General features: G+C 47.8%; 1 protein-coding gene across 1 annotated transcript in view; it reads left to right on the forward strand.

Annotated features, from left to right (window-relative positions):
* LMCD1 (LIM and cysteine rich domains 1) overlaps positions 1-24,135 on the forward strand; it is a 57,880-nt gene extending 33,745 nt beyond the window's left edge. Inside the window, exons 3-6 of the mRNA XM_030307294.1 lie at positions 1,905-2,160; positions 8,930-9,259; positions 22,547-22,762; positions 23,473-24,135. Coding sequence (XP_030163154.1) covers positions 1,905-2,160; positions 8,930-9,259; positions 22,547-22,762; positions 23,473-23,631 — 961 coding nt within the window. The 3' untranslated portion in view covers positions 23,632-24,135. The remainder of the gene's footprint in view (positions 1-1,904; positions 2,161-8,929; positions 9,260-22,546; positions 22,763-23,472) is intronic.
* The last annotated feature ends 929 nt before the right edge of the window (positions 24,136-25,064 follow it).

Below are 25,064 nucleotides of genomic sequence, written 5' to 3' on the forward strand. Positions count from 1 at the left end.
ACAGAGAAAAAAAGAAAAGACTTCTTGGTTTTGCCCCACGTCATCTTTAGGGTCATATTCTCTTTTGTAGTGCTGGAATTATCCTTGAGATCAACAATTTTACCATTTCTCAAATTATAGCCCACGGAACGTGGACTGGGGCTGCAAGCTTCTCCTTGAATAACACTGGAAACGCTGCATTTTCCCTGACTTAAAGTCACGCTGTACATTAGTGCGTTAAAAACAAGAATCAGCCTTGCACTGAAGAAACTCGTTTCACCTTCTGTAACCCACTGTTTCCCCACACTGAGCCTTTTTCCATGTGCCACATACTTACATGCTGGGGGAACTGGTCCAGACCAGCGGAACCACCCCAGAGGATATGTGACTCTCATATGGCCCAACCTTACTCTATGTTACATTTTCCATCTGATTTGCTTTCCCTCTCCCACTCCAACTATAGGCTCCTGGAAGGGTGCGCTGGGTCCTCCTCACTTTATATTAGACAAGGTTTCTCAACCTCAGCACCACTGATGTTTGGGGCAGGATAATTCTTTGCGGTGGAGGGGGCCATCCTATATTTTATGGGATGTTTAGCAGCATCCCTGGCCTCTACCCTCTAGAAGCCAGTAGCACTCCATTGCCATAATCAAAGGTGTCTTCAGACATTGCCAAATGCCTCCTGGGCATCAGAATTGACCTTAGTTTGGAACCACTGAGGTAGACTATCAAGGTGTGCTCCTGCAGGCCTCCCAGGCAATATTTGTGATAGATGGGTGAACATATCAATCTCCTGAGTTTAGAAGAGAAAAAAAGGAGGGTTCCTTCAGGCATGCCTAGCTGTGAGGCGCCCACGCTACTGCAGTGACACCTCTTTTGCTTGGGCCTGCCCCATCCATCCCTGCTGCAGTTTCCGACGTTGCTTGCTTTACTTAACAAGCTCTTAAGTCTCATGCATGGGAGCAAGTGAGATACAGCACGCCTCAGGAGTCACAGCACACCTCAGGTGACAAGCCAGAAAGGGAGGGAAGAGGTTTTCCTCTACACCGCGAACACTCTGGATTTCACAACCTTAACAGCATGGCACAAGGCAGCCAGATGCTTTTGTTTTTCATTGTCAGAGAGAAGTGTCAGGCTTTCAAGTGAATGTGAAGCTTCCCTAGGATGCTTTTCCTTCTCGCAGCCTCACAACATAGCCTTGCCAGTGAATATCAATCTCTCCAGCCCAAGGGGTTTTCTTAGCTCATTCTCTTTCCCCTGGGTCCCAGCCACAAGTTGCTTAAAGAAATTTTCCAGCTGTATTCTAACTTCAGTATGAGTGCTAAAGAGTTCACAGTTGCTGAAGCTCCAACGCTCATGAATCTTGGGAGACAATTTCAATAATTCCTTAGAGCAGGGGTCAGCAAACATTTTTATAAAGGACCAGAGAGTGGATAATTTAGGCTCCGTGGGCCAAATGGTCTCTGCTGCAATTACTCAAGTCTGCCGCTGTAGCCCAAATGCATCCACAGACAATATATAAATGAATGAGCATGGCTGTGTTCCAATAAAACTTTATTTATAAAATCAGGTTGTGGGCCAGGTTCAACCTACAGGTCATAAAGACTGCTTTTGAGCATCTTTAATGAATGAACCAGCCCTTGCTGCCACCATGAGTAAAAATGTGCTGTTCTTCTGACCAGCTGAAGTCATATCCCACATTCCCCACAGACAGACAGACGGATTGATAGGTAGTCTCCCAAAAGCAGTTCCCAATCCCAAAGTCCTTTTGGTCTCACATTACCATTCATCTGCTGCCAGCCGTTCCAAGTTACTAAAGTTGAGCCTTGAACTTGCTTTCAAAAAGGCAGATGCTACCAGCAGGAGACGGCTCCTCTTCTCTGGAGGTTGATCTCACTTTTCCCGATTACCGCCCCCCACCCCAGGAAAATATGCAAGTCATGCAAATGCAGCCATGAGGACCACTGCCTGAGCTCTGAGCTGGAAGACGATCGGAAAATTGGCCGCTTGCTGATGGACTCCAAGTATTCCACCCTCACAGCCCGAGTGAAAGGCGGGGACGGCATCCGGATTTACAAGAGGAATCGGATGATCATGACCAATCCCATTGCCACTGGGAAAGATCCCACCTTTGACACCATCACCTATGAGTGGGCCCCCCCTGGAGTCACCCAGAAACTGGTAAGACAGCTTCCTCCAACCAAATGGTTGTTGTCCTGTCCTTGTAAATGTTAGTCATGCCTGAATTTCAAAGACAGGGTAAGAAGAGGGCAATATTATAGAAATGATAGGAATAACTAAGGTTCCAAACCTGCTCCTGCATCACTTATGTGATCTTGAAGTGAAAACTGTCTGGGCCTCGGTTTTCCTCTTCCATGAAATGGATAGAAGTGTTTCTATGAATTCTGAGGGCCCTTCCAATTCCAGTACAGGGTCGTTCATGATTCCCTTTGGGCTCCCCACTTCTGAACAAAGGCTGACTTATCATTCAGGACTCCCACAGTGCTTGTCTTCATGTGTGAGTTGTTCCTTTTCCCTCAGAGTGGCCTGGGATGTATCCTTTGCAGGCCTGTGGGGGAGCACAAAAACAGTCCTCTCTTCTTGCCAACAGCTGAAGGCTCTTAGCCTTGGAAGGGAGAACCAGACTAGCTTTACACAACCCTGGGGGTGAGGCACCCAGAGAAGGACAACATCCAGAGAGAGCAAGTAACTTGCACAAGGTCACACCCTGGCTGCCCACTACAAAGACCCGTATCAAGTTCCCATGCACAGGCCTCACCCCAGATCAGAAGCTCCAGATTACAGGATCAGAATCACCAGACATGGGCATTTAACTCTTCAGATAATGATACCTGCAGCCATCGTCAAGACCCCACAGACCTGACCAGTGCCCCTCCAATTTCAACAAGCACATACATCATCTAGACAACTTGCAGAAATATATCTAGGAAGCTTGGGGCTGGTCCTGAGACTCTGCACTCCTGACACGCTCCCAGGGGATGCTGGCCCCCAGACCACGCTTGGAATAGTGAGGGCCTAGATGATTTCCACAAGTTCATGAGATTGAAAAAGTTCCTACAATTTTAGATATGGAAGCCTGGCATGTAATTAAATCTCTTCTGGGAGAAAAGGAGAGCCTTCAAAGTCCTGCATGGTCATACCCCCACAGGCTGCACCCGCACTCTGGCTATGACCCCTCACCCATTACTTTGTAGTGCTCTGACCTTCTTCTTTCCTGCTCTGGAACACTCCAGGCTTTTGCCCTCCTCGTGGACTTTACACTTGCTGTTCCCTCCCCTTGAAATGCCTTTCCCTGCTCTTTGCATGGCTGGGTCTTTCTGATAGTCAGGTCTCAGACGGGCCTTCCCTAACTCCCCAGTCCACCTATCCTCCAGCTATATTTTTTTCTCTCTCCCTCAGTTTGCCATTGATTCTTTAGAAGATTTATTGCGAGCTGCAATTGTCTTATGCATGTCTTTGTTTGGTTATCTCTCTCCTTGGAGTGAAGCGAGGTCCACGAGGGCAGACACCACACCTGTCCTGTGCAGCATCCTATCTGGCACATCCTATTTGTACTACATTACCCTCCGGGCCAGTGGCATTCCACACGTGGTCTGTGGACTAACAGTGTACCACAAAATCCTGTGACTGGTCCACAACGAGAAGTACAGAAATTGAAAATAAATGTTGGGGAAATATAGTAGCAATTGACATCCAAGCATGTGATCAGACAACTCCTCTCACTGAACAGAATTCCACGTGGTCAGACTCACGTGGAAATCTCATGTGGCATGAGCTACATTCTCATCGCATGCAGTGAGCCCAAGAATCCTTCTGCAATCGGTGAAAAAAAAAATCAAACAAAAAAACCTGATCCTTCACCATAGAGCACCTGAGCAGCACCCTTCTAAGCTGTAGCTTAAGTGGAGGAAAGGAGGGGGAAATCCCTTTTCAGTCAAGTGGAGAGAGGCAAAGATGCTTTTTTTTAAAAAGCTATAGTTCTTGAAAACATATTTTAAAAGAATACATCAGCATTTGTGAGCTCAGCCACCCTGTGAGGTAGGAATTATTTTACATGTAAGGAAACCTAGAATGGTTAATCGGCCTTGACCAGTTGGAGGGGCTGGGCAGGGGCAGATCCGGGCCACAGAGAGTGGCATCCAACTATAGCAGTGCTGGGTGGCTCCAAATGTGGGTCTGCCTCCAGCACCCAGGTCTGGCTAAGCCATCAAGCAGGTCTCCAAGATGTCAGTGGAAACTAAAGCAAGCAGCTCGTAAAAGAGCTGGCTGTGGGCGTCAGGAACTGGCTGGTGAAAACCCCAAATGCTTCGGCTCCAGACTAATCAGAGGAAGGCATCGTGAGGCTGTGATTAATGCTCGCTCATAAAACCACATAGTATAAAGGCCCCTCTGTCTGCTCTGCATCTGGCCTGCCTGAGCAAGTCGCCTGAGATTGGACAGCTCTCCCTTCCCATTCACCCTCCCCACTTTTTTTTTTTTTTTAATTACCAAGTGATCAGGACTGATTATATTTTGGAAATGGAACTGAATCTCGCTGTCATCCTTCCCAACCAGAATGAAAAATGGAGAAATTCTTAAGCCTTTAAAGATTAGTAACAATAAACCTAATAGCTAATATTTACTGAGTACTTACGTGTGCTAAGCTTAGCATATGCTAAGAGCTATAAATACGTGGTCTCGTCTAATTTTCCAACACTGTTAGGGATATACTGTTACTACCCTTATTCACAGAGGAGGAAACGGAGGCTCAGAGAAGTGACACCACTAGCCTGGTGTCCCATAGCTGGCTTAAATGACAGAGCCAGGTCTTGGATTCAGGCCTCCCTGACTCCAAAGCTTAGGCTCCCACCTATCAAGCCAGGCCAGGAGAACCAGACAGGTAGGAGGAGAGGCAGAAAACAGCATGTATTTTGGGTTAGCACTTTTAAGGGAAGGCTTCTAAGAATAGGGAGGGACTTGGGAAAATCTTTGAAAGCTAGCCAGGATTTGGGAGAGGCAAGGATGAAAAGATGAAGGGAACCAGCATCCACTGAGCATTCTGCATGTGTGTGCGCACGTGTATGTGTGTGTGTGTGTGTGTGTGTGTGTGTGTGTATGTGTTTATTTATGATGATGGGGAGAGAGGGTTGGGTCAGAACTATCTGTTCCACTCAGAGCTTGTTAGAGACTCTCTCAGGAATCCCTGTGATATATTTATGATTATGATAAAAAAATACTATGATATATTTATATATATGATATATGTCATCAACATCTCACCACTCCCTACGTGCTTAATAACCTCATTTTACAGGAGAGCAAACAGAGGCTCTTGAGGAACCCGTGCAGGTGTGGCACTCCTACCTTATCCTCTACTCCCACACCCATGGCAAACATTGCTGGTCAGTTAGAGCACGATCTTCCATTGAGTCTCTTTGGGCCTCAGAATCCTTCTCAACACAGCAGTCAAGTAGCCACTGTTGATGGAGATTAGCATGTAACACAAAGCCCATGTACTGTCCTTGCCTGACCGCCAGAGAGGCCGAAAGAGCAGGCAGGATGGGGACTTCCGATTCCAGAGTCCATGTGTGTTCAACTATGCCCAACTCTGGGAATAAGGCACCTTTCTTTTCCACTTTTCTCTCTGCCTTTTGATTCTTCTCCTGATAAAGCCTGATTCTGGGAACCTCTTCACCCAAGATGTCCCAGCCAGACAGCAATGCACCAAATGACTCAGAAAGGTCCTCGTGAAAAACTTGAAACCTAAACCAACCTTTCCAACTGCTCTGAGAAAAGGCCTCTTGCTAAAGGTTTTGGGAACATGACCTTAATCAGCTTCCTGGAGGGATTTCTGAGAGATTCTCTTACAAGCTCTGAGTGGCACAGGCAGCTGACTCTGAGCCAGCCCTCTCTCTCCATCATCCCCTTCCCAAGCCCATGCCAGTCAACAGCAATTGTCTGAAGGGCTGTGTTGAGATAGACTCTGATGCCCTCACCGGGGTTGATGAGTAATGTCTACCACAGGTGTGTGAATAGGGTTCTCAGGCCAGCCAGGCAAGGCCAGCCATCACAAAACAACAACAACAACAACAACAACAACAAAACATTGGCGGCCACATGGTGTGGCCTTGACCCTGCAAAGGTAGAAAGCAGGTACTCACCTGGGGCTTTGACCTGCAACAGGTTCCTGGGAGGGAACACTCCCTGTCTCCAGAGTTCTGGCCAGGAATCCGTTAGCCCTGCAGGTCACAAACACCTGTAGCCAGGACAGAGCCATGAAAGGACACTGAATACAGGGATCAACAGACAGGTGGCCAGCAAGGCCGCTGCCCCGGGACTCCTACCACAGTGTTTATTTGTAAAGCTATGCAGGGAGGGATGCATGCTCTTGAAGGCCGGAATCAGGGGCATATCCAGGGGCTGGGGGAATCATCTCACTAGGCAGTGCCCACACAGCCTCCTCACCCTGAAATGAAGACAGAAGGAAACTCCCCTAGAGATTGGGGGAATTTGTTTTTTTCCTCTTTGCAAATCATTCGCCTTCTAGAGAGGCAGTGTAGAAGGGGTTGAGACTCAAGCTGCTGAGTACAAAGCTGTGTCCACCACAGACGAGTTGTGTGACCCTCTGGAGGTTATTTCTCTGTGCCTCGGTTTTTCGAGGGGTGATATGAGAAGAAGTTCTGTGAGAAGCAAACGGGCTAACATGGGTCAGGCATTTAGAAGGGTGCTGGAACATAGTAAGTACCATGTAAGTGTGAGCTCTTCCTGCCATTCCTTCAACCACTCAACCTGGGAGGTCAGCAGCCCTCACAGGAGAAGAGGCTGTGCTCCCATGAGCTCGATCAGCCATGCACTTGGAACTGCTTCCACAGTGGGAGCGAATGAGATGCTAGGCAGGTCTGGGTGCCCTTTCTGGCATGGTGAGCCATAGTCTTGTCACCACCTCCCCATCCCTTCCACAGATCCCGAGGACGGGGCAGGCCTCAGACACGAAATAAGAAGGCCTGGGATAGATATTTGCCCCCCCACCCACCTGTCTCTAACCCATCTCCCCAGGGCCCTGTGCCCTGCCCCAGCCTGTGTGCTGCTGGTCTGCTGCTTGCCCTGTCCTCAGATGGTCACACCCTTTCCCCCTACCCACTGTCCCTGAGTCCTCCGATGTCCTGCTTCAGATGACCCAGGAGGACCTGCAAAAGTGCTCACTTCTGGGCTCCTCCAGACTCCCAAATCAAAGTCTAGGGTGATCCCAGGAAGCTTTTTCACAAGGTGGTCAGGCGATTCTCATGCACCCCAAAGTCTGTGACTAGGTTCTTCAGACCTACCTGCCTGGCATTTTTGTGCTGGAAGCCACCTGTGGTTTCATACTGACCCAGGGAAAAACAGCATCACCCCACACCACCCGCAGACAGAGTCAGGACCGAGCCTTTCCCAGACGTGTGGTCAGCCGTGTGGCTCCCTGGCACTTCTTCTTCCGTGTGTTGGGGTTCAGAGTCTTGGCCTCTTTGGCGAACCAGAAACCACGGGTTTCCTTGAGCCGCTTTCCTGCACTGTAGACCCGGGTCAGTGCTACTGCCTCTCTCTCTGCTAATTGTGGTGAGGACCGAGTGAGGTCACCACAGACTTCTCACAGTGCTCAGGACCCTGAAGATCACGCAGTCTACCCCAAACTTTGCAATGATGAAACCGAAGCCTGGGTGGCTGGGTACTTTCTCAGTGTTACACAGAGAACAGCATCAGGGAGGGAGCTAGAAACCAAATTCCCTGACACCCTAAGATTCTATCTACCACCCAGTCCATCTTCTGTGCCTGAAAAAGCACCTGGAAAAGTCCTTAGGGACTGTGCAGGTGAAGGGGGATTCACAGTATTCTGTGAGCCCACAGGTGTTCCAAGCTCTAGGGCAGAGCCACATAGGGCCATCTACAGCCACCTCTCACTTCATGAGTCCCACAGAAACCCGGGTCAACTGCCTCTCCCTTCTCTAAAACTGCTCTGACCCAGAATTCATTTATTATGGAAGTTAGCAAACCAGGCTCTGGACTAGTATGCCCCTCCATCAGGCTCCTTGCCCCTCCTCCCTAACATGAGGCAAAAGCCGGGATTGTTCATTATGAATTACAGTATGACTTTCCATGTTGATTACCACAATCCAGTTCCAACCACGGGATGTGACAGGACACAGGCAGGTTCCAAGAGGGTAAATATGGCAACAGCCACCTGGGCAGTGGGAATCCGGCAAACTGGTGGGGGTGTCAGAGTCACAGTCAGGGTCAGGCACAGAAATGGAGACCAGTTGTAAAGGATAAACAGTTTGCTTTTCACACTTCCTCATGCTGTGTGGCCTTGACCTTTTTCTCCTCTGAATCTCCCCATCCCTGCAACCCACCCAAGTATAAGATTACTGTTCATTACAAAAAAAAAAAAAAAAGCCAAATTGGAAAGTTATCTATGGACATATTAACATTCAGATGGTTTTCAGTCATACTGATGTGGAAATGTTATTACCACGAGACCTTATCAATTTGTTCTATTAGAAGGTGCCTTTGCCTGTTTTTAAATGAACAAACCATGAAATACCTACGCCTATAATGATTTAATTATACTTTTCCAAGCAAAGCAATTTTAAACTAGATTGACTCTTTTTCTTTTTAAGGAGCATTGCCACGAGGTAAAGCGAAGTAAAAATATTTAGTTTTGAAGGAAACCAAATCTGCGTTGCAAAGCCAACGCATCCAGTACAACACTCCCATTCAGAATGTGAATCTGCAACCACTTGGGTGGAGAGTGACAGCTTATTTAGGCCTCTCCGGGTGTCGCCAAATTCACAACATTTCTGCCTTGACAAGCCTCGGGGCTCTGCAAAAACAGATGGAGAAGCTGGAGGCTGCTCACCAATTCCAGATCTGGCTTGGGTGCCTGAGAATCACAGTCGGTTTATCTCTTCCCCACTAGGGCCTACAGTACATGGAGCTCATCCCCAAAGAGAAGCAGCCGGTGACAGGCACCGAGGGCGCTTATTACCGCCGACGCCAGCTCATGCAGCAGCTCCCCATCTACGACCAGGACCCCTCTCGCTGCCGCGGACTTCTGGAGAATGAGTTGAAAGTAATGGAAGAGTTCGTCAAGCAATACAAGAGCGAGGCCCTCGGCGTGGGAGAGGTGGCCCTCCCTGGGCAGGGTGGCTTGCCCAAGGAGGAAGGGAAGCAGCAGGAAAAGCCAGAGGGCACAGAGACCACCGCTCCGACCACCAACGGCAGCATCGGTGACCCGTCCAAAGAATACGTAAGTGTCTGCCGTGCCTCCAGGTCTGGCTGAAAAAACCAGGCCCAGGGCTTGCACAGGCAGGGCCCCAGCTCCAGGCTCTTGCCCCTCATTCCAACATTCATTTCACGCATTCATGTCGCCAGCGGCTGTTTGGTGCTCAGTTACTCTGTGCCAGGCATTATCCTGTGGAAAATAACACAAGGTCACTGTGCTTGAGAGGCTACTCGTCCAGTGGAGGTCATAGGCTACCAAACTGTCACGGCTTAGAGAAAGGGCATCTAACCTTGCTTGAGGTGAGGGTGGGCTTGGAGGAGGAGCTGAGGCCTAGCCTGGCCGGGAGAAATGACTAGGATGAATTCAGGCTTGGCGGGGAAGACCCAGGCCGTCTTAAAGAGGCAAGCTTGGGCAAAACAACCCTAAGTTCCAGAGAGCACGGTGGAGCCAGAGGATTGAACAAAGTCCCATGTGCCTGAGAGCGTGGTGTGCTGGGGGGCGTGGGGACACGACGCTGGCAGGGTCAGCAGGGGCACAGTTCCTGAAGAGGCAAGCCTTCCATCCATTCATCACCCAAGTATCAACCAGCCTGTGCTGTCTGCCAAGCCCCAGGAAATCAAACAAGTGGAGGACACCGTCCCCACACTGGAGAATACCATGGATGTAGGACTTCACTCTGAGGGCCACCGGCAGCTATGGCAGGTTTCAGCGGGAGCTATCACAGGATCTGAGCTGTGCTTGGGAAGGCGCCCTCTAGCAGCATGTGGAAGATGTTCTGTAAGGGAGTGACGGACTGGAGGCTATTTGAGAGAAAATGAAGAAGGTAGAGTGTCCGGGAGGTGAAAACCTCATGGATGGCTTTGTCTTCATCTGCCCCACAGGAGGTATAAAGGACTAGCTGGAGACGGGTACCACAGAGGGCTGATGTTTGCTGTTTCACGGCCTCTGGCTCCCATCTACCTTTTGCCCTCTGCCCTAGTCAGCCAAGTGACTTCAGCTGCCTCTAATTGTTATTTGGAGATAAATGTCCCAATACGTGGAGCCCTCAAGCAAATAACCTGCCTTGCTGGTAACAGGCTGGCAGTCGCCCGTGTGAGCCGGACCGCCCAGGGAAATGCCAGCCCTGGTGATGTTGTCACTACATTCAGAAAGGGCCAGGCTCTTTCCTGCCTGCAGTGACTCAAACTTGCCATCCAAAACCTGTGTCCTGAATGTCCAACCCCCATTTGTTGGCACGTTCATTTGGGATTACCGTCCAGTGAACTATGGCCGCACACAGTCAATCTGAGAACTCTAAGTCAAAAGAACAAAACTTATTTTCCTTACCACAGGTTTGGCGATGGTGTTGAAAAGACCCATTTCCGAGGAAGAATCCATATCCCAGCGACTTAAAAAAAAAAAATTAGATCCAGTTAGTGTTTCATAAACTAGTGTCCTCCCCATCCAGCCCTATATCCAAATAGTTATCTGTCCTTAAAGCATAAATACTGCATAATTCCAAGTTGGAAGGCGATCTCTTTAAGTCCTTGCGACATTTCCCAATTGCCATTCCCAGGAGAGATACGCTATTTTATCCTTGACTCAGCCCCACATATTTGTACAGCATGGAAGTGGGGCAAAGGTGGTCTGAGATCCTGAGCCCCTGCCTATCGTCAACTTTAGGAAGTAGTTCTGACAGTTTGGAAGCATTTAAACAATAAGACCAGACCAAAAACAGAATTTGAAGGAAGCCCGTGGTGGTTGGGCTGGGCTGGCTAGGGAAAACGGCCTTCTCCTTCCTTATCCTACCCCCAATCTTGATTGGATAACTAGTTATGTAACTAGTGGATCCCTGCCTGTACATCATGTGTTCATGTCACCTCTAGGTGCTGCGGGTTTCTTTTTCATCTCTGTATCTTCAGCAGGTGCCATTGATATAGATAGTAGGTGCTCAATAAATATGTGAACCATGAATGAATGAACAAATGGATGAATCAGTGAATATTCAGACTAAATAGAGCCTCTAACGATGGGGACAATTTAGATGACCATTTTGCCCCGGAGGATGATGAGATCCAAGTTCACATTTATTAAGCACCTGCTGTGTGCCAGATGTCATGCCTACTCTTTCAGAGTCTTTGTTTAACTCACCCAGCTGCCTAGTAGGGTGAATTTCACCAACCCCATTTGACAGGTATGGATTCAGAGATTCTAGAGGATAGGTAACTTTTCCAAGGTTCCACAGTTTCTAAGGAGTAGAACCTGGATCCGATACTTTTCCAACTACATGATGCTGAGTTATAAAACCCTGCTTATTACCTGTTCCAGGAAGAAAGAAGGCTGGGTGCTTTTATTGACTCCCTGTTTATCTCCTAGAAGCCAGGGAGCAAATCCTATAAAGGTAGCTAGATAGCCTGCCAGTCCATAGACAGTGTGTCCCCAGCAACCCCAAATTTGTTCTGCCTTACCCTAGTCAGTGGCCAAGTCAAGTGGACGTGGGTGCTGGCCATCCTGTGTGCTGTGTCCCTTCTGTTTCTCATAAAAGGGAAGTGTAGGACAGTTACCAGAGCCAAGCATCAGGCAGGAAGCCTGATTTTTGCTCCCCTGATGAGGACAGTGGACTTTGCCAGAAATGGTCAGGGCATTCAATTTGAGAACCCAGATATGGGGAGGAAATTATAGAACTCAGACTGATGCCCCAAATCCAAGCGGTGATTTATGAGAAAAAAAAATGGGCAAAAGAAAGAACACGTGAAACACATTTTCCTAGAATGATCTTGGTGACATAATATTGTTTGTCATCCTAAGAGTGATCATTATTACTATAGTTAGCAGCTATGATTTGGCTTTCTCTGAACCAAGGGCAGCGCTAAGAACTAGAGGGTCTGATTTAAAGCCCCCAACCACCCAATGACTTGAAGAAAAGCTGTGGGATTTGAACCAACCCCCCATCAGTCCCCAAGTCCATCTTTCCTGTTGCCCAAAGCTTGTTCCTCCGATAGCTAATGGATATTAGATCCTAAAGGGGTTACATGGCCATGTAAGTTTGGGAGACATTAGAGTAACCAAAACTAAGTGGGTTTCTTTGAGGTAGGACTTATGAGAGCCTCCAGCAGGTTGTGGCTGTGGTTCTCAAACTAAAATCACCTGAAAGGCTGGCTAAAATCCAGAGGACTGGGCCCCACCCTAGAGCTCCCTGCTTAGTAGGAACAGGTGGGGCCAGAGAATCAGCTATTCTAATGAACACCCGGGTTGATGCTGACATTGGCCTGGGGACCACACTTTGAGAACCACTGCTAAAAAAAGCATAAAAATAATTTTACATGTAAGCCGAGGAAAAATAATATCATTAAATTGGCATATGGTGAGGATCAGAGAAGACAGCAGGGCATTCTATAGATGTTTTAGGCCTCCTGGCTTAGGGAGTCCAGCTCTGAGGACGCTACATAGGAATCTTCCTTTAAAGACCCACAGGGAGTTTGGGAAACACAGGCAGGGCATCACACACTGCATTACACCACACCCAACCACACTACTCAGCAGCCTGAGGCCACCAGCTCCCTTTTCACGGAGCCACAATCAGCCTATGCTGCAGGGCACTTCTGTGAGCTGGCACGGCTCCGTCTACACTGCAGGGCGTTTCTCCTCGGAGCTGGCACGGCTCCATCAATCTGCTGTCAGCCCGTTACAGTGCTGTCCTTCCTCAGAGACCTTGGGACCCGAGCTACGACAGGATCAGGCTGTTGAGTCTTCACCAAGCCCCTCCACCAAAATGTGCTCAGAGGAAAGGGTTCTCCAGACCAGAGGAGCATTACTGCCAAAAGCCTTTTCCACCTTGTCCATGTGGAAATGGGCCCCTTGAGCTGAGTTAGGGGTGAGGCCACATGTATAACAGAGGTCTAGCCAGAGTGTGGGAACAGCACCCTCTGAGCTCAACTCACCCGTATGGCTGGGGCTGTGCAGTCCTTAGATCCGGGTACAGTTCGCAGATGTGTACCCCAGCTTTCCAACTCCAGGCCTGCACACCCACCCCTTGACAGGATAGGGCAACCTAACATCAGCTGAGGCTCACCTGAGAAGAGAACCCAGGAGCTGTGGCTGCCCTTGCCCACCTCAGAGCAGCCCTAAAGAGTCATTATTACACTGAGCTTAGGAGAGGCAGGACACCATGGGAAATGCCGTCAGAGGCACCTGTCTTTGTGAGGAAACACCGCAGTGAAAAATCCCAGATGCTAACTCAGCCACTGTCACCCCACAAGTGTGCCCTTTAAATCAGTGAGGCCAATTAAAAACCCCAAATATTTAATGTCTCCCCCTCCCTCCTTTACTTGCCCCACTGTGTGTGTGTTGGCAAGGAAGGGGGGCAGGTAGGAAGGGGACTGTTCACAGCAGGCTCACTCATGTCTTTGAGTCCTCCTAACAACTACTGGCAGAGGCTGGAGTTGTTCATACCCATTTCACAGCTGTGAAACCTGCAGCAGAGAACTTAAAAGGCTTGCGGATAAGAGGTGGAGCTGGGATTCCATCCCAGATCCTTGTTGGTCACCAGTCCTGAGGAGTCTGAGCAGTCCTGGGGTGGGGCCCTGGAGGGGTGAGGACAACTCCACAAAGGCGTGTGTATTTATGTTTGCTGGTTGAGCCACAGAGTTTGGAGTCACCCACAGCCCAGTTCAGTGAAGAATCTGGGGGCCTCTTGTAGGCATGCCAAGAACAATGGAAGGCCTCACCCATTACACCCCAATCCCACCCACCATGGGTTCTCATGGGTTTGGGGGGCTTCAGAGAGCTCCATGGCCAGGGATCTGCCAACTCCAGCAATCTGGAACATTCCCTGGAGAATGGCAGAGCCCCATATCCACTTTCCAGGCCCTCCGCGCCCCACCTTTCCCACCTGGATGGAACCTATGAGCGCCTGGGCTGCGAGGTCAATGACCTCAATGCTCTGATTGTTAACAGCCCCACCAAACCATTTCCCTGCATTTAGAATGCTTACTTGGTATTTTCTCAGAAATGAAATGTGCGGATTTCCTGGGCATGGAATTTCCTCCCTTCCCTACACCCCAAACTTGTAACTGAAGAAAGGGGAAAGGAAGCCAGAACATAGCATTCAATGTAATCTCCACCCGTTAGTAATTTACCATCACTGCTGGGTGCCCCTCACCCAGCCCCTTCCCCACAGCACCCCTCCCCCTGAGGCCTGCCTCTCAGATGGAAACTTACAGCATCTGGCTGCTCAGCCCAACTCCTGCCCCAACAAGGGACATATTTGTGGGCAAGGGACTTCCAAATCTTTGTGCAGCAGATGTTTGGCTTGTGGGCTCGGCAGGCTGGCTTTCCTGCTGGCCCCTCTCTGGGAATTTGAAACCACTGCCCCACCCCCAGTCCTGAGCCCTGTCTGAGCTGGAGGACAGAGGGTAAAAGGCCCAGGGAAGCAGCAGGAAAAATCACCATGGTTACCAGGCTTCTCAACATCTGCCTCCCTCCTTTTTTACAGTGGAGATATTTTAATGACATTAAAGGAATTTCTTTCCACTGAAAATTCCCTTCATCCCACTTTTTTATGCTATAAATATATTTCCATGTTGCCACAGAGACTTCACAAGTTGGTTTTTTTTTTGTTTTTTTTTTTTTTCTGGAGTGGGCTGCATAATATTCCATTGACTAAAACAGGAGCTGGCAACTTTTTTTTCTGTAAAAGGCAGATACTAAATATTTTAGGCTTTGCAAGCCACACGGTCTCTGTCACAACTACTCCCTCTGTTGTTGTAGCACTAATGCAGCCATAGACAATATCTAACAGATGACCATGGCTGTGTGTGAATAAAACTTTATTTGCAAAAACAAGCAGTGGGCTAGGTTTGGCCCACAGATGTAGTTTGCTCACCCCAGAACTAGCACAACTGTAAAACATGGTTTCTATTAGATTTTTATGAATTACTTTGGTTTTATTCAATTTCATTTTGCTAATGCAGGTTAATGAATAATGATGATGATGATAATGATGTCATCTGCCATTCCTTGACTACCTAGATTGTGCCCAGCACTTGTGCCAAAGGCTTTACCTAGTTTTGTTTTTTTTCAACTGAATCCTAAGAATTCTCCTACAAAATATAATTTCCCCTTTTTCTAGTCATCTAGCTTGTGAGCGGTTAAGGCAGAACTGGAACTTACCCCAAACCCCACAAACACCACAGATGATGGAACCTCCTTTTTCCATAGCACCCCATGCAGCTGCAGGCACGTGCATGACCACTGCGACAAGATGACCACATATAAGGCTTCTTCCTACTCTGCAATGTCCTTGGTGGGAGGCCAGCTCTTGCCCACACACTTGTCAAAGCTGGAATTGAGAACACCCCAGGCTGACGGTCTCTCTTCTGAGAGTAGCATTTATGAAGCCTTCCTGGCTCTGTGTTCCCCCTTCATCAGGTAACCAGTGAGAGAGATTCAGTTAGAGATGCCTAACATGTGACTTTGCTTGGCAGAGAGGCCCATGTTCAATCGTCTGCCCCAAGAAGAAGCATGAGGTGAAATGGTTGGCCAACAACAGGGACCGCCATGTGTAAAGCATCTCCCATAAGCCAGGGCCTGTCATATGTTACAAGTGAGGAAACTGAGGCCCAGGGAGGTGGGTGATTTGTCTCAGGGCTTATCAGTGATGGAGCAATCGTACAGATCTTATCCCAAAGCCCCTCACCCTAACCACTGCACCCAGCCTGCCCAGTCTGTACTGTGAGGAGTCTCAGGAAGATGACAGTGTGGAGGAACCGAACACAAGAGTCTAAAGATACCAGAAATGACACTGGGCTGAAAAAGGAAAGAAAATGAGAAAAAAAAAAAAAACCTCTGGGATACATGAGGCTGCAAAGCAAAGATGGCGAATAATCACCATAAGAGGAAACGGGGAGAGGCTGTTTATAAATAAATTGTTGAGTATTTGTGTTGGAAAGAACCCAGTGCCTGAATTCAAGGCCCTTGTGTTAATATTTACTGTATTGTAATAGTGAGATTTTCACAAGGCACTCTGGGTTTAGACTGAGTAGGCCTTTGGATAAGAGCCTTCCAGAAAAGAACAGAATTATTGGGACAGAGCTTCTGGCAACCCCAGCAGAGAGATTATTGCTGGAGAGGGTTCTCCACATCTGCTGATCCTGCTCTGAAGGCCAACACAGCTCGGTCCTTAGAGACAGGTCTTTGGCCATGTAACCTTTGGCCACTGTCCCTAATATACTGTTGCCTAAAACACTTTGTGTCTAGGTTACTCCCATTCCAGAAGTCTTAATTCTGTGTGCTCACATTGGATGTTCTCGTCACCTAATGTTGCATATCCAACCACCCAAAGGTGGAGAGGCTTAAAGAAAGAACCTCTGTCTTGCTCAGAAATCAGCAATGTGGGCAAGGTTCAGTGGGGATATCTTGTCTCTGCCCACGTGGCATCATTTGGAGCAGCCTATAGGCTGGGGGCTGTCTCGGTGGTATGGCTTCAGTGCTGGGAAGACACAAACAGCTGGGTTGGACCAGCCAGGGAGGGGGTCTTTGGGCCTGTTGCTCTCTGTGTGGTTTCTCCACAAAGTCGCCCTGGCATAGAGGTCTCGCAATTTCTTTCCTGTCCTCCCAGGGCTCCCAAGGTGTGTGTATAGAGAGAGATCCCAGTGAAAGGTGTGCTGTCTTTTATGCCCTACCACAGGCATCTGTAACATCCCTCCCACTACACTCTGTTCAATAGAAGCAAGTCATTAAGGAGGGACCACAATCAAAGGAAGGGACTTAGATACCCCATTGGATGGAGGAGTGTCCAAGAATTTGCCAACATTTCCACACACCATGACCAAAACAACCCCAACCCTGCAGGGTCTTAGCTTCTGAAGTAGCCAAATCTGAAATGTTCCTCAGCTTTCTCAAACCAGGCATTTTTTGTTTGTTTTTTGTTTTTGTTTTTTTACAGATTACAAAGGCCCAAAGTATAGAATTTTCAAATCCTTTCATTTAGACCTTTTTCATTAAGAATCTCTCGCCATTTGAGCAGGGACAGGGCAAAACTTCAGGGTCATAAGGAGAAACTTCATACCTGTTCCACCTGTGAAAGATTTGGGCCACTCTCCCCTCCTCCCAGGGGGAAATGGTCTGCAAACTAAGTTATGTGGCAAATGTTAGAAAGATTCTCATGAGCAAGCTCTGATTTTAGATGGTTGAGAGTATGAATAAGAACCAACTGATACGCTAATGATAAGTGTTCTTCTGTATGCTTTTTAACATAGTCCCAAGGGACTTGTACTTGGCCACACTATCTCCTTCACAGGGGAAGTAGCCTGGGAATGACCACACTGGGCTTTCTTAAAAATTGTGTAGAATTTAAGCATCCCAGGAATTCAAACTGGCGTTTGCTATAACTGAACAGAGTTGATGATATCATTTTTGCTGAGCTTATTTTTAAGGTCATTTTTAAACTCTGTGTGGCAGTGGTTCTCAAAGTGGGTCCCCTGACTACACCAGCATTCCCCAGAGCTTGCAGATTCCTGCACCCCATCCCAGACCTATCCGAATCAGACACTGTGGGTGTGGGGCACAGCAGTCTGTTTTAAGAAGCCCTCTGGGGGGTATTGGTGCAGACTTCAGTCTGAGAACCAGGGTCTTACAGGGGGCGGTTTGGGGGAGAGGACTGACTATAGCCAAGTCTGGGGTAGTGATGGACGATACAACTCCCAGAACCCTATTCTCTGGCCATGCACAGATGGAGACAATGGAGATGGGAAAGTACAAAGCTCATCGGTGGGAAAAGTCACTTCCTGCCAACCTACGTGATCATGGTGTTATGGAAAGGAACCTCAGGCCTCCAAACCTAAAGCTCATCCTGCCTCCAATATGTCTTTGTCATCTTGGGACAGGGATTTAACCCCTCCGGACCACAGGTCTCTCATCTATAAAGAGAGCTGGGGTACGGATAACCAGAGATTTTAGCTAATTATTACTGAGCCCTTATAAAGTCCATTAACTCTATTATCGCATTTAATCCATGCAACAGCTCTATGACATTGTTAATATTATTGGTATCCTCACTTGATGGGTGAAAAAACTAAGGCACAGAGAGGTTGGGTAACTTGTCCAAGGTCACACAGCCAGCCCCACTCTCAGCTACCTACTGCAATTTCGAAATTGTCCACTTCAGTACCAAGGATTGTTGGAGAATAAGTTCGTGCAGAGAAAGGCAAGGCAAGGATCCTAGGAGCCAAGCAGGCGAGGGGGCGTTCTGACTCTTGGTTGCCAGCCTGCCCCTGGTGGCTGAGGGGCCACCAGGCTGACAGAGCCAGCACACTGTCAGATCTACTATCCAGGACACTGTCAGACAGGGAAAGGAACACAGAAAATAGCTCAGAGGCCAAGGGAGGAAATTTGTTCCTGACACATGCTGACAGGGCTCATTACTCGGACATCTTGTTTTCATAAAATGGCAGTGACACTGTTTGCTTTAAAAAGGGCTGGCTACTGGTAATAACGAGGCCAGGAGCCAGGGATGCTGAGGGAACAATGAGGGAAGGGCCACTCCTCACTGAGGGAGGTGCTTAAGACAGCACTTTCAGATGTGGTGGGGGAAGGTCGGGACCAAGCTCTGCGAGCATGACTCTCCCTCCCTTCTCCATGCTGCCTCTGCCACTACAACTATCTCCTTCCAGTGCAAACCAAACACAGCCCTTCCAGCCTCAAGAACCAGTAATGGCCCCCCATTACCTCCAGAGATCTCAGCCATAACCTAGGCTCACAGCCACCCAGACTGCCCCTCTGACCTCCCAGCCCTCCATTTCCTTCTGTGGGTTGTGGGTGCTTTCAGATGCTCCCCAGACTCTGCCACGTGCATTTCTCTTTCCCTTCCTCTGCTTCCGTGTTAAGCAACATCTGGAAATCTGGAGTTGGGAGCCCCACTGGTGTACCACAGTGATACCCAGCCAAGGTGGTGGATTGACCCCAAGTCCCTTCTTTGCTGGACGAAAAGGGCTGGAAATTTCGTCCCATGAAATTTAGAAAGCCAGGCGGACAGAAAACTCACTTGGTACTCACATGACACTTGCCAAATAGTTTACACGTCCTGGCTGTGCTGAAGGGATGGTGAAAATAAGTAAATGATGATTCATCACTTGTTTTTGGTTTAAGACCTCTGATGAGCTCCATGGGAGCTGGGACTCAGTCACGTGCAGAGGAACAGGGTTTTCATTGCGGTGAAGGACTCACACCGTTCATTCTTGTGGGCATAACTGAAACAACAAGTCCAGCACATTCTAAGGAACATTGTCAAGCTGTCCGGATCCATTAGCCAAGCATATTTTTTATGTAGACATTCATTCAACAACTACTGTGCTCAGGGACCCCTGTCAGTACGTGGGCATTCTTTGTGGTCTGGTTTTCTTTCCTTATTTTTTGTCATCGTAGCTTTTATTTTTTCTTCATACTCAAGAATATATATTAAGAATATAATTAAACTATATAACTTAAGAATGCCAAGTGTCTAGGCTCTTATGCCTACTCATGTCTGCATGGCAGAATGAAATTTCTAGTTTGGCTGACACATAATTGGTGTTTGGTAAGCTTACAGTCCTCATCTAAAGCCAGGGTCTGCAAACATTTTCTCATGGAGGCCAAATGGTAAATATTTCAGGTGTTGTAGGCCCAGAGCCAAAACTGATGATATCATGTAGGTACTTTATGTAACAAGAGGGAAAACAAATTTCCACAGTTTTCCATTTCTGAAATTCACAATCTAATAATATAAATACAGGTTTTTGTAATACAGGTTACATTGGTCAGCTCAGACCACCATAACATAACACTACAGACTGGGTGGCTTAAATAGCAGAAATTTATTATCATAATTCTGGAGGCTGGAAGTCCAAGATCAAAGTGCTGGTGTGGTGGGTTTCTGATGAAGCCCCTCTTCCTGGCTTGTACATAGCTGCCTTCTCCCTGTGTCTTCACAGGACCTTTCCTCTGTGTGCACACAGGGTGGGAGAGAAGTTGATTGGTGCCTAGTCTTCTGGTAAGGACACCAGTCCTGTCGGATTAGGGCCCCATCCTTATGACTTCATTTACCCTTAATTACCTGGTCTTGTAGCCACATACAGTCACATTGAGAGTTAGGACGTTAACATATGAATTGGCGGCAGGCACACAATTCAGTCCTTAATACAGGTCTACTAATGAGGAAAATGAAGTTCTTTTTTGGGAGAAAACATTTCAGTGAATTGGAGCTCAAACGTAGAATCTGTTCTTAGCCAGAGGGTCTTACGAGTACAGGGAGCATCAGGGTTTGGTGTGGCTGCAGTTTATGGACACCTACACACAGTATAGTAGAAAGAACCTTGGCTTTGGGGTCAGGCTTGGCCCATGTTCAAATCCCAGCTTTGCCTCCTATCATCTGTATATTAATGAACAACCACTGAAACTCTCTGAAACTCAGTTTTGCCAAGTCTGAAGGGAAATAATGATTTCCTTAAAAGGGAGCTAAATCTAGAAGGGGGAATATCTCTCCAGGGCTTCTGTAAGGAGTGCAAAATCCTGAGCATAACGCTGGATGTAGACCTGTCTTTAAGAAATGATAGCCACTGCCATCATCATCATCATCATCATCATCGGAATTTTGAGGAGCTGGAAATAACTCCAAAATGACTCAAAAGATTTGATGGATTACATATGTACTCTGGAAAGTATGTCAGGAGAATAGTAATTAACCTCTGTGGTTTTTCTCCCAATGTAATCATGACAATAACATCAGATAAATCCCAGTTGAGGTCCACCTGACCAGTTCTCCTCCAAACTGTCAAAGTCGTCAAAAACAAAAGAAGTCTGAGAAGTCACAGGCAAAAGAAGCCTAAGGGACATGAGGACTAAATGTGATGTAGGATCCTAGAATAGAAAAAGGACATTAGGAAAATCTAAGAACATCTGAATAAAGTTGGGACTTTACTTAATAATAGCATATCAATATTGGTTAATTGATTGTGACAGGTATATCACTTTAAGATGTTAAGAACAGAGGAAATTAGGTGTGGGGCAAATAACTCTCTGTACTATCTTCACAATTTTTCTGTAAATCTAGAACTGTTTTAAAATGTAAGGTTCATTAAAAAAAATAATTATACAGGACACCTGGGTGGCTCAGTTGGTTAACCACCCAGCTTCGGCTCAGGTCATGATCTCACGGTTCCTGAGTTTGAGCCTAGAGTTGGCCTCTGCGCTGACAGCTTGGAGCCTGCTTGGGATTCTCCTTCTCTCTCTGCCCCTCCCCTACTCAGTCTCTCAAAAAAAAAAAATAATAATAATAATTACACGTGGGTAAAAGATCCATTCAAAGTGCAAGGTGGTCCAGTGGGTTTTAATGTAAGCAGGATGAAAGGTTAATTGATATGGTTCAGATTCCCCATTGACTTTTGAGAAACTACCACTTGTCCCATTTTGATTTAGTATCAAGGAAGAATATCCACAGTTATCTGGAAAGGCTATTAAAATACTCCTCCATTCCTTTTCTAACTCCATAGCAGGGTGAGGTCAGATTTTTTTCATATATTTCAAAGAAAGCAACATAACGCAAAAGACAAAAAACTACAACGGTTACAAGAATCCAGCAGTCCTTCATTGAGCTCGTCATTAAAGAGATTTGCAAAGATATAAAGCAATGCCACTCTTCTCACTAAATTTTTCTGTCTGGGGAAAATGGAGCTTTTTTTTTTTTTTTTTTTAGCGTTTATTTATTTGGAGAGAGAAAGAGCATGTGCACATGCGGGAGAGGGCAGAGAGAGAGGGAGAGAGAGGGTCCCAAGCAGGCTCCAAGCTGTCAGCACAGAGCCCGACATGGGGCTTGATCCCGTGAACCATGAAATCATGACCTGAGCCAAAATGTACAGTTGGATACTTAACCAACTGAGACATCCAAGTGCCCCTACAGTTATTTTCAATTACAAATATTTATATTAACATGTCGGTTTATTATTTTAAATGAATCAACAAATAGTTATTCAAGTTTTTATTCAGTTTTAATTTTTCTTTTGGTAAATCCCAACAGCTGTTACCCATATGAACAAAAATTCTTTGGGGTTCTTAATAATTTGTAAGAATATAAAGGGTCCTGAGGATAAAAAGTTTGAGACTCACTGAGCTAAACAACTAACTAATTCGTCCCCACAGCAACCTATGAGGTAGGTTTGAAGATGAGAAAACTGAGGAACAGAGAGGTTTAGTAACTTGCTGGAGGGCCCCCAGGAAGGAAAGAGATGAGCTGAAGCTCAAACCCATGTCACTATGCTCTCCTGACCACCTTATATCCCTGGTGTCCTCCTCCCCTTCTAGGTCTGTGAGCTCTGCAAGGGAGTGGCCCCTGCGGACAGCCCTGTGGTCTACTCAGACAGGGCAGGCTACAGCAAGCAGTGGCACCCCACCTGCTTTGTGTGTGCCAAGTGCTCGGAGCCACTGGTGGACCTCATCTACTTCTGGAAGGACGGTGCCCCCTGGTGTGGCCGCCATTACTGCGAGAGCATACGGCCCCGGTGCTCTGGCTGCGATGAGGTGAGAAGAGCTGTTCTGCTCTTTCTGAATTCTTTCTGAGCCTCAGGGATTCCTCAGCATACATATACATATTCCAAAGTGTGTGGGGCGCCTGGGTGGCTCAGTCAGTTAAGCGCCCGACTCTCGGTTTCAGCTCAGGTCACGATCTCACGGTTTGTGGGTTTGAGCCCCACGCCAGGCTCTGCACTGCACTGTCCATGCAGAGCATGCTTGGGATTCTTTTTCTCCCTCTCTCTCCCCCTCCCCCGCTTGCATGCTTGCACGCTCTGTCTCTCTCAAAATAAAATGAACTTAAAAAAAAGAAGTGTTATTTATTCAAAGCCCCAGTGACCCTGTGTGACCTTGCTGGTGAAGACTGGCCATTGGCCACTTAGCTATTGTTGGTCTGTCTTCACCGGGATATGTAATCCCATCTCAGAACAAAGCTGGGCTTTGGATTCGGGCCAAAGAGTATCATGGCTGCTAGCTAAGTAAAACTTGCCTACGGCAGAGAATTTTGTTTTCCATCTAACAAGCTAAGAGACAATTATGACCTGTGCAGATAACGGTACTTACTGCCTGAGGTTTGTGTCCCATTCCTCCACTGACGCATTTGAAGGTCGAGACCAGAATGGGGGAGGAGGAACCACCATTCTGCAACTTGTCCTCGATGCCCTGTCTCCACAAGGGACAGAACCTGACTGGCGCACTGTCTCTGCTCCCCTCCCCAGATCATATTCTCGGAGGACTACCAGCGTGTGGAAGACCTGGCCTGGCACCGAAAGCACTTCGTGTGTGAAGGCTGTGAGCAGCAGCTGAGCGGCCGGGCGTACATCATCACCAAGGGCCAGCTGCTGTGCCCAACCTGTAGCAAGTCCAAACGCTCCTGAAGGGCTGCCCGGCCACAGCCGGAATCCACAGGATCCCACCAAGGAGGGGAGCCAGGGGTGCTGAGGTCATTCTAAGGGTCCGATGTGACGGCCAGCAGGCAACAAAACCAGTGATTTTTTTCAGTGGGAATATATATATGCACACGTACACACACGTATTCTAGGCTGGTAGATCCTTGAGAGTCAATAGTTTTAAAGCCAGCGATGTTCTGAGAGGTCTGAGAATGGGGTTACGTTGTTGTTTCCCAGCCACCGACTACAGACACAACTGGCATCCTGCAAGGGATCTCTAGGAGTTTCCCAAAATGCAGTTCTGAGTGATCAAATCACGTAGCTGTCGGATGTGCGTGCTTTCTCACGAACGTGGGGGCTCCTCCAGGAGCTGGCTGGGATCCCAACAGTCATTTGTGGCCTCCTTTTTCAAATGGAATTTGAATTTGAAATAAAAAAAGATGTTTTTGGCATGATGAACGTATTCAATAAAAGTCTGATGAAGTCCATCTATGCCCTGATCTAGTCATTTACACCGTGGCTGTGATTGCATGGCACCCGTTTAGCCCCTCGGTCCTGAGTGCTGGTGGTGGCAGAAGGCACAGAAGTGCTGCGCCTCCTTGCCAACCGCATCTCGTCAGATTTCTTCGTGAGCACAGGTGCTCAAGGCAGAACCCCTGGATCCCCATTCCAGGAACCTCCAGATCAGTGATGGGACGTGTCATGGTTTACGGTACATCAAAAAGCAGCCTCCGGGAGCTGATCGGCTGCCCTCACAGGGAATGAGCGAACCCCTCTGAGAGTGAGACCAGGTGGAGTGTTGGGGAGCAGCCACACAGGGCTACCTGAGCTCGGCCAATGGGTGCCCCGGGGGACATGGTGACCAGTGAGGGCAGTCTTGAAGAAATATAGGATGTTTATGCGAAATCTCTCTTCTTCTAAACATTGCCAACTCAGCACAGAATGAGCCAAATAGAACAGGTCTTTGGGCCAGATTTTCTCTCTTTTTATGACCTCTGAGCATTTGCAGCTCCCAGATTAGTTTCCTTTGCACAACATCTAACAAAAGGAATCTCTTTCTCTACTGGGGAAACAGAGACAAAAAAAGACATGAGGCTTAGGAGCTCACAGCCCGGTCACCCATGGCTTTCCTTCTTTCTCAAATTTCCCATGTGTTGCCAAGTTTCTTTCATTTCCCCACCCGAATTTCACTCTGCTCATCTCTTACCTACAATACCCTGACCTTGCAAGTTTGACCAAAGCTTTTGCAATTGCCTCCTGAGGTGGTTTTCTGTTCCCAGCTCCTTGCTTCAGTCACCTGCTACCCTGTCGTGTCCGTCCGCCCCCCAGAGAGAAGCTTGGGCTGTGTCATCGTCCTCACCCACCCTGCCTGGCTCCCTGGTGTCTCCAAGTTAAGAACCAAGTCCTCACCCTGACATTTG

Source organism: Lynx canadensis, chromosome A2 (assembly GCF_007474595.2).
Source record: "Lynx canadensis isolate LIC74 chromosome A2, mLynCan4.pri.v2, whole genome shotgun sequence".
NCBI lineage: Eukaryota > Metazoa > Chordata > Mammalia > Carnivora > Felidae > Lynx > Lynx canadensis.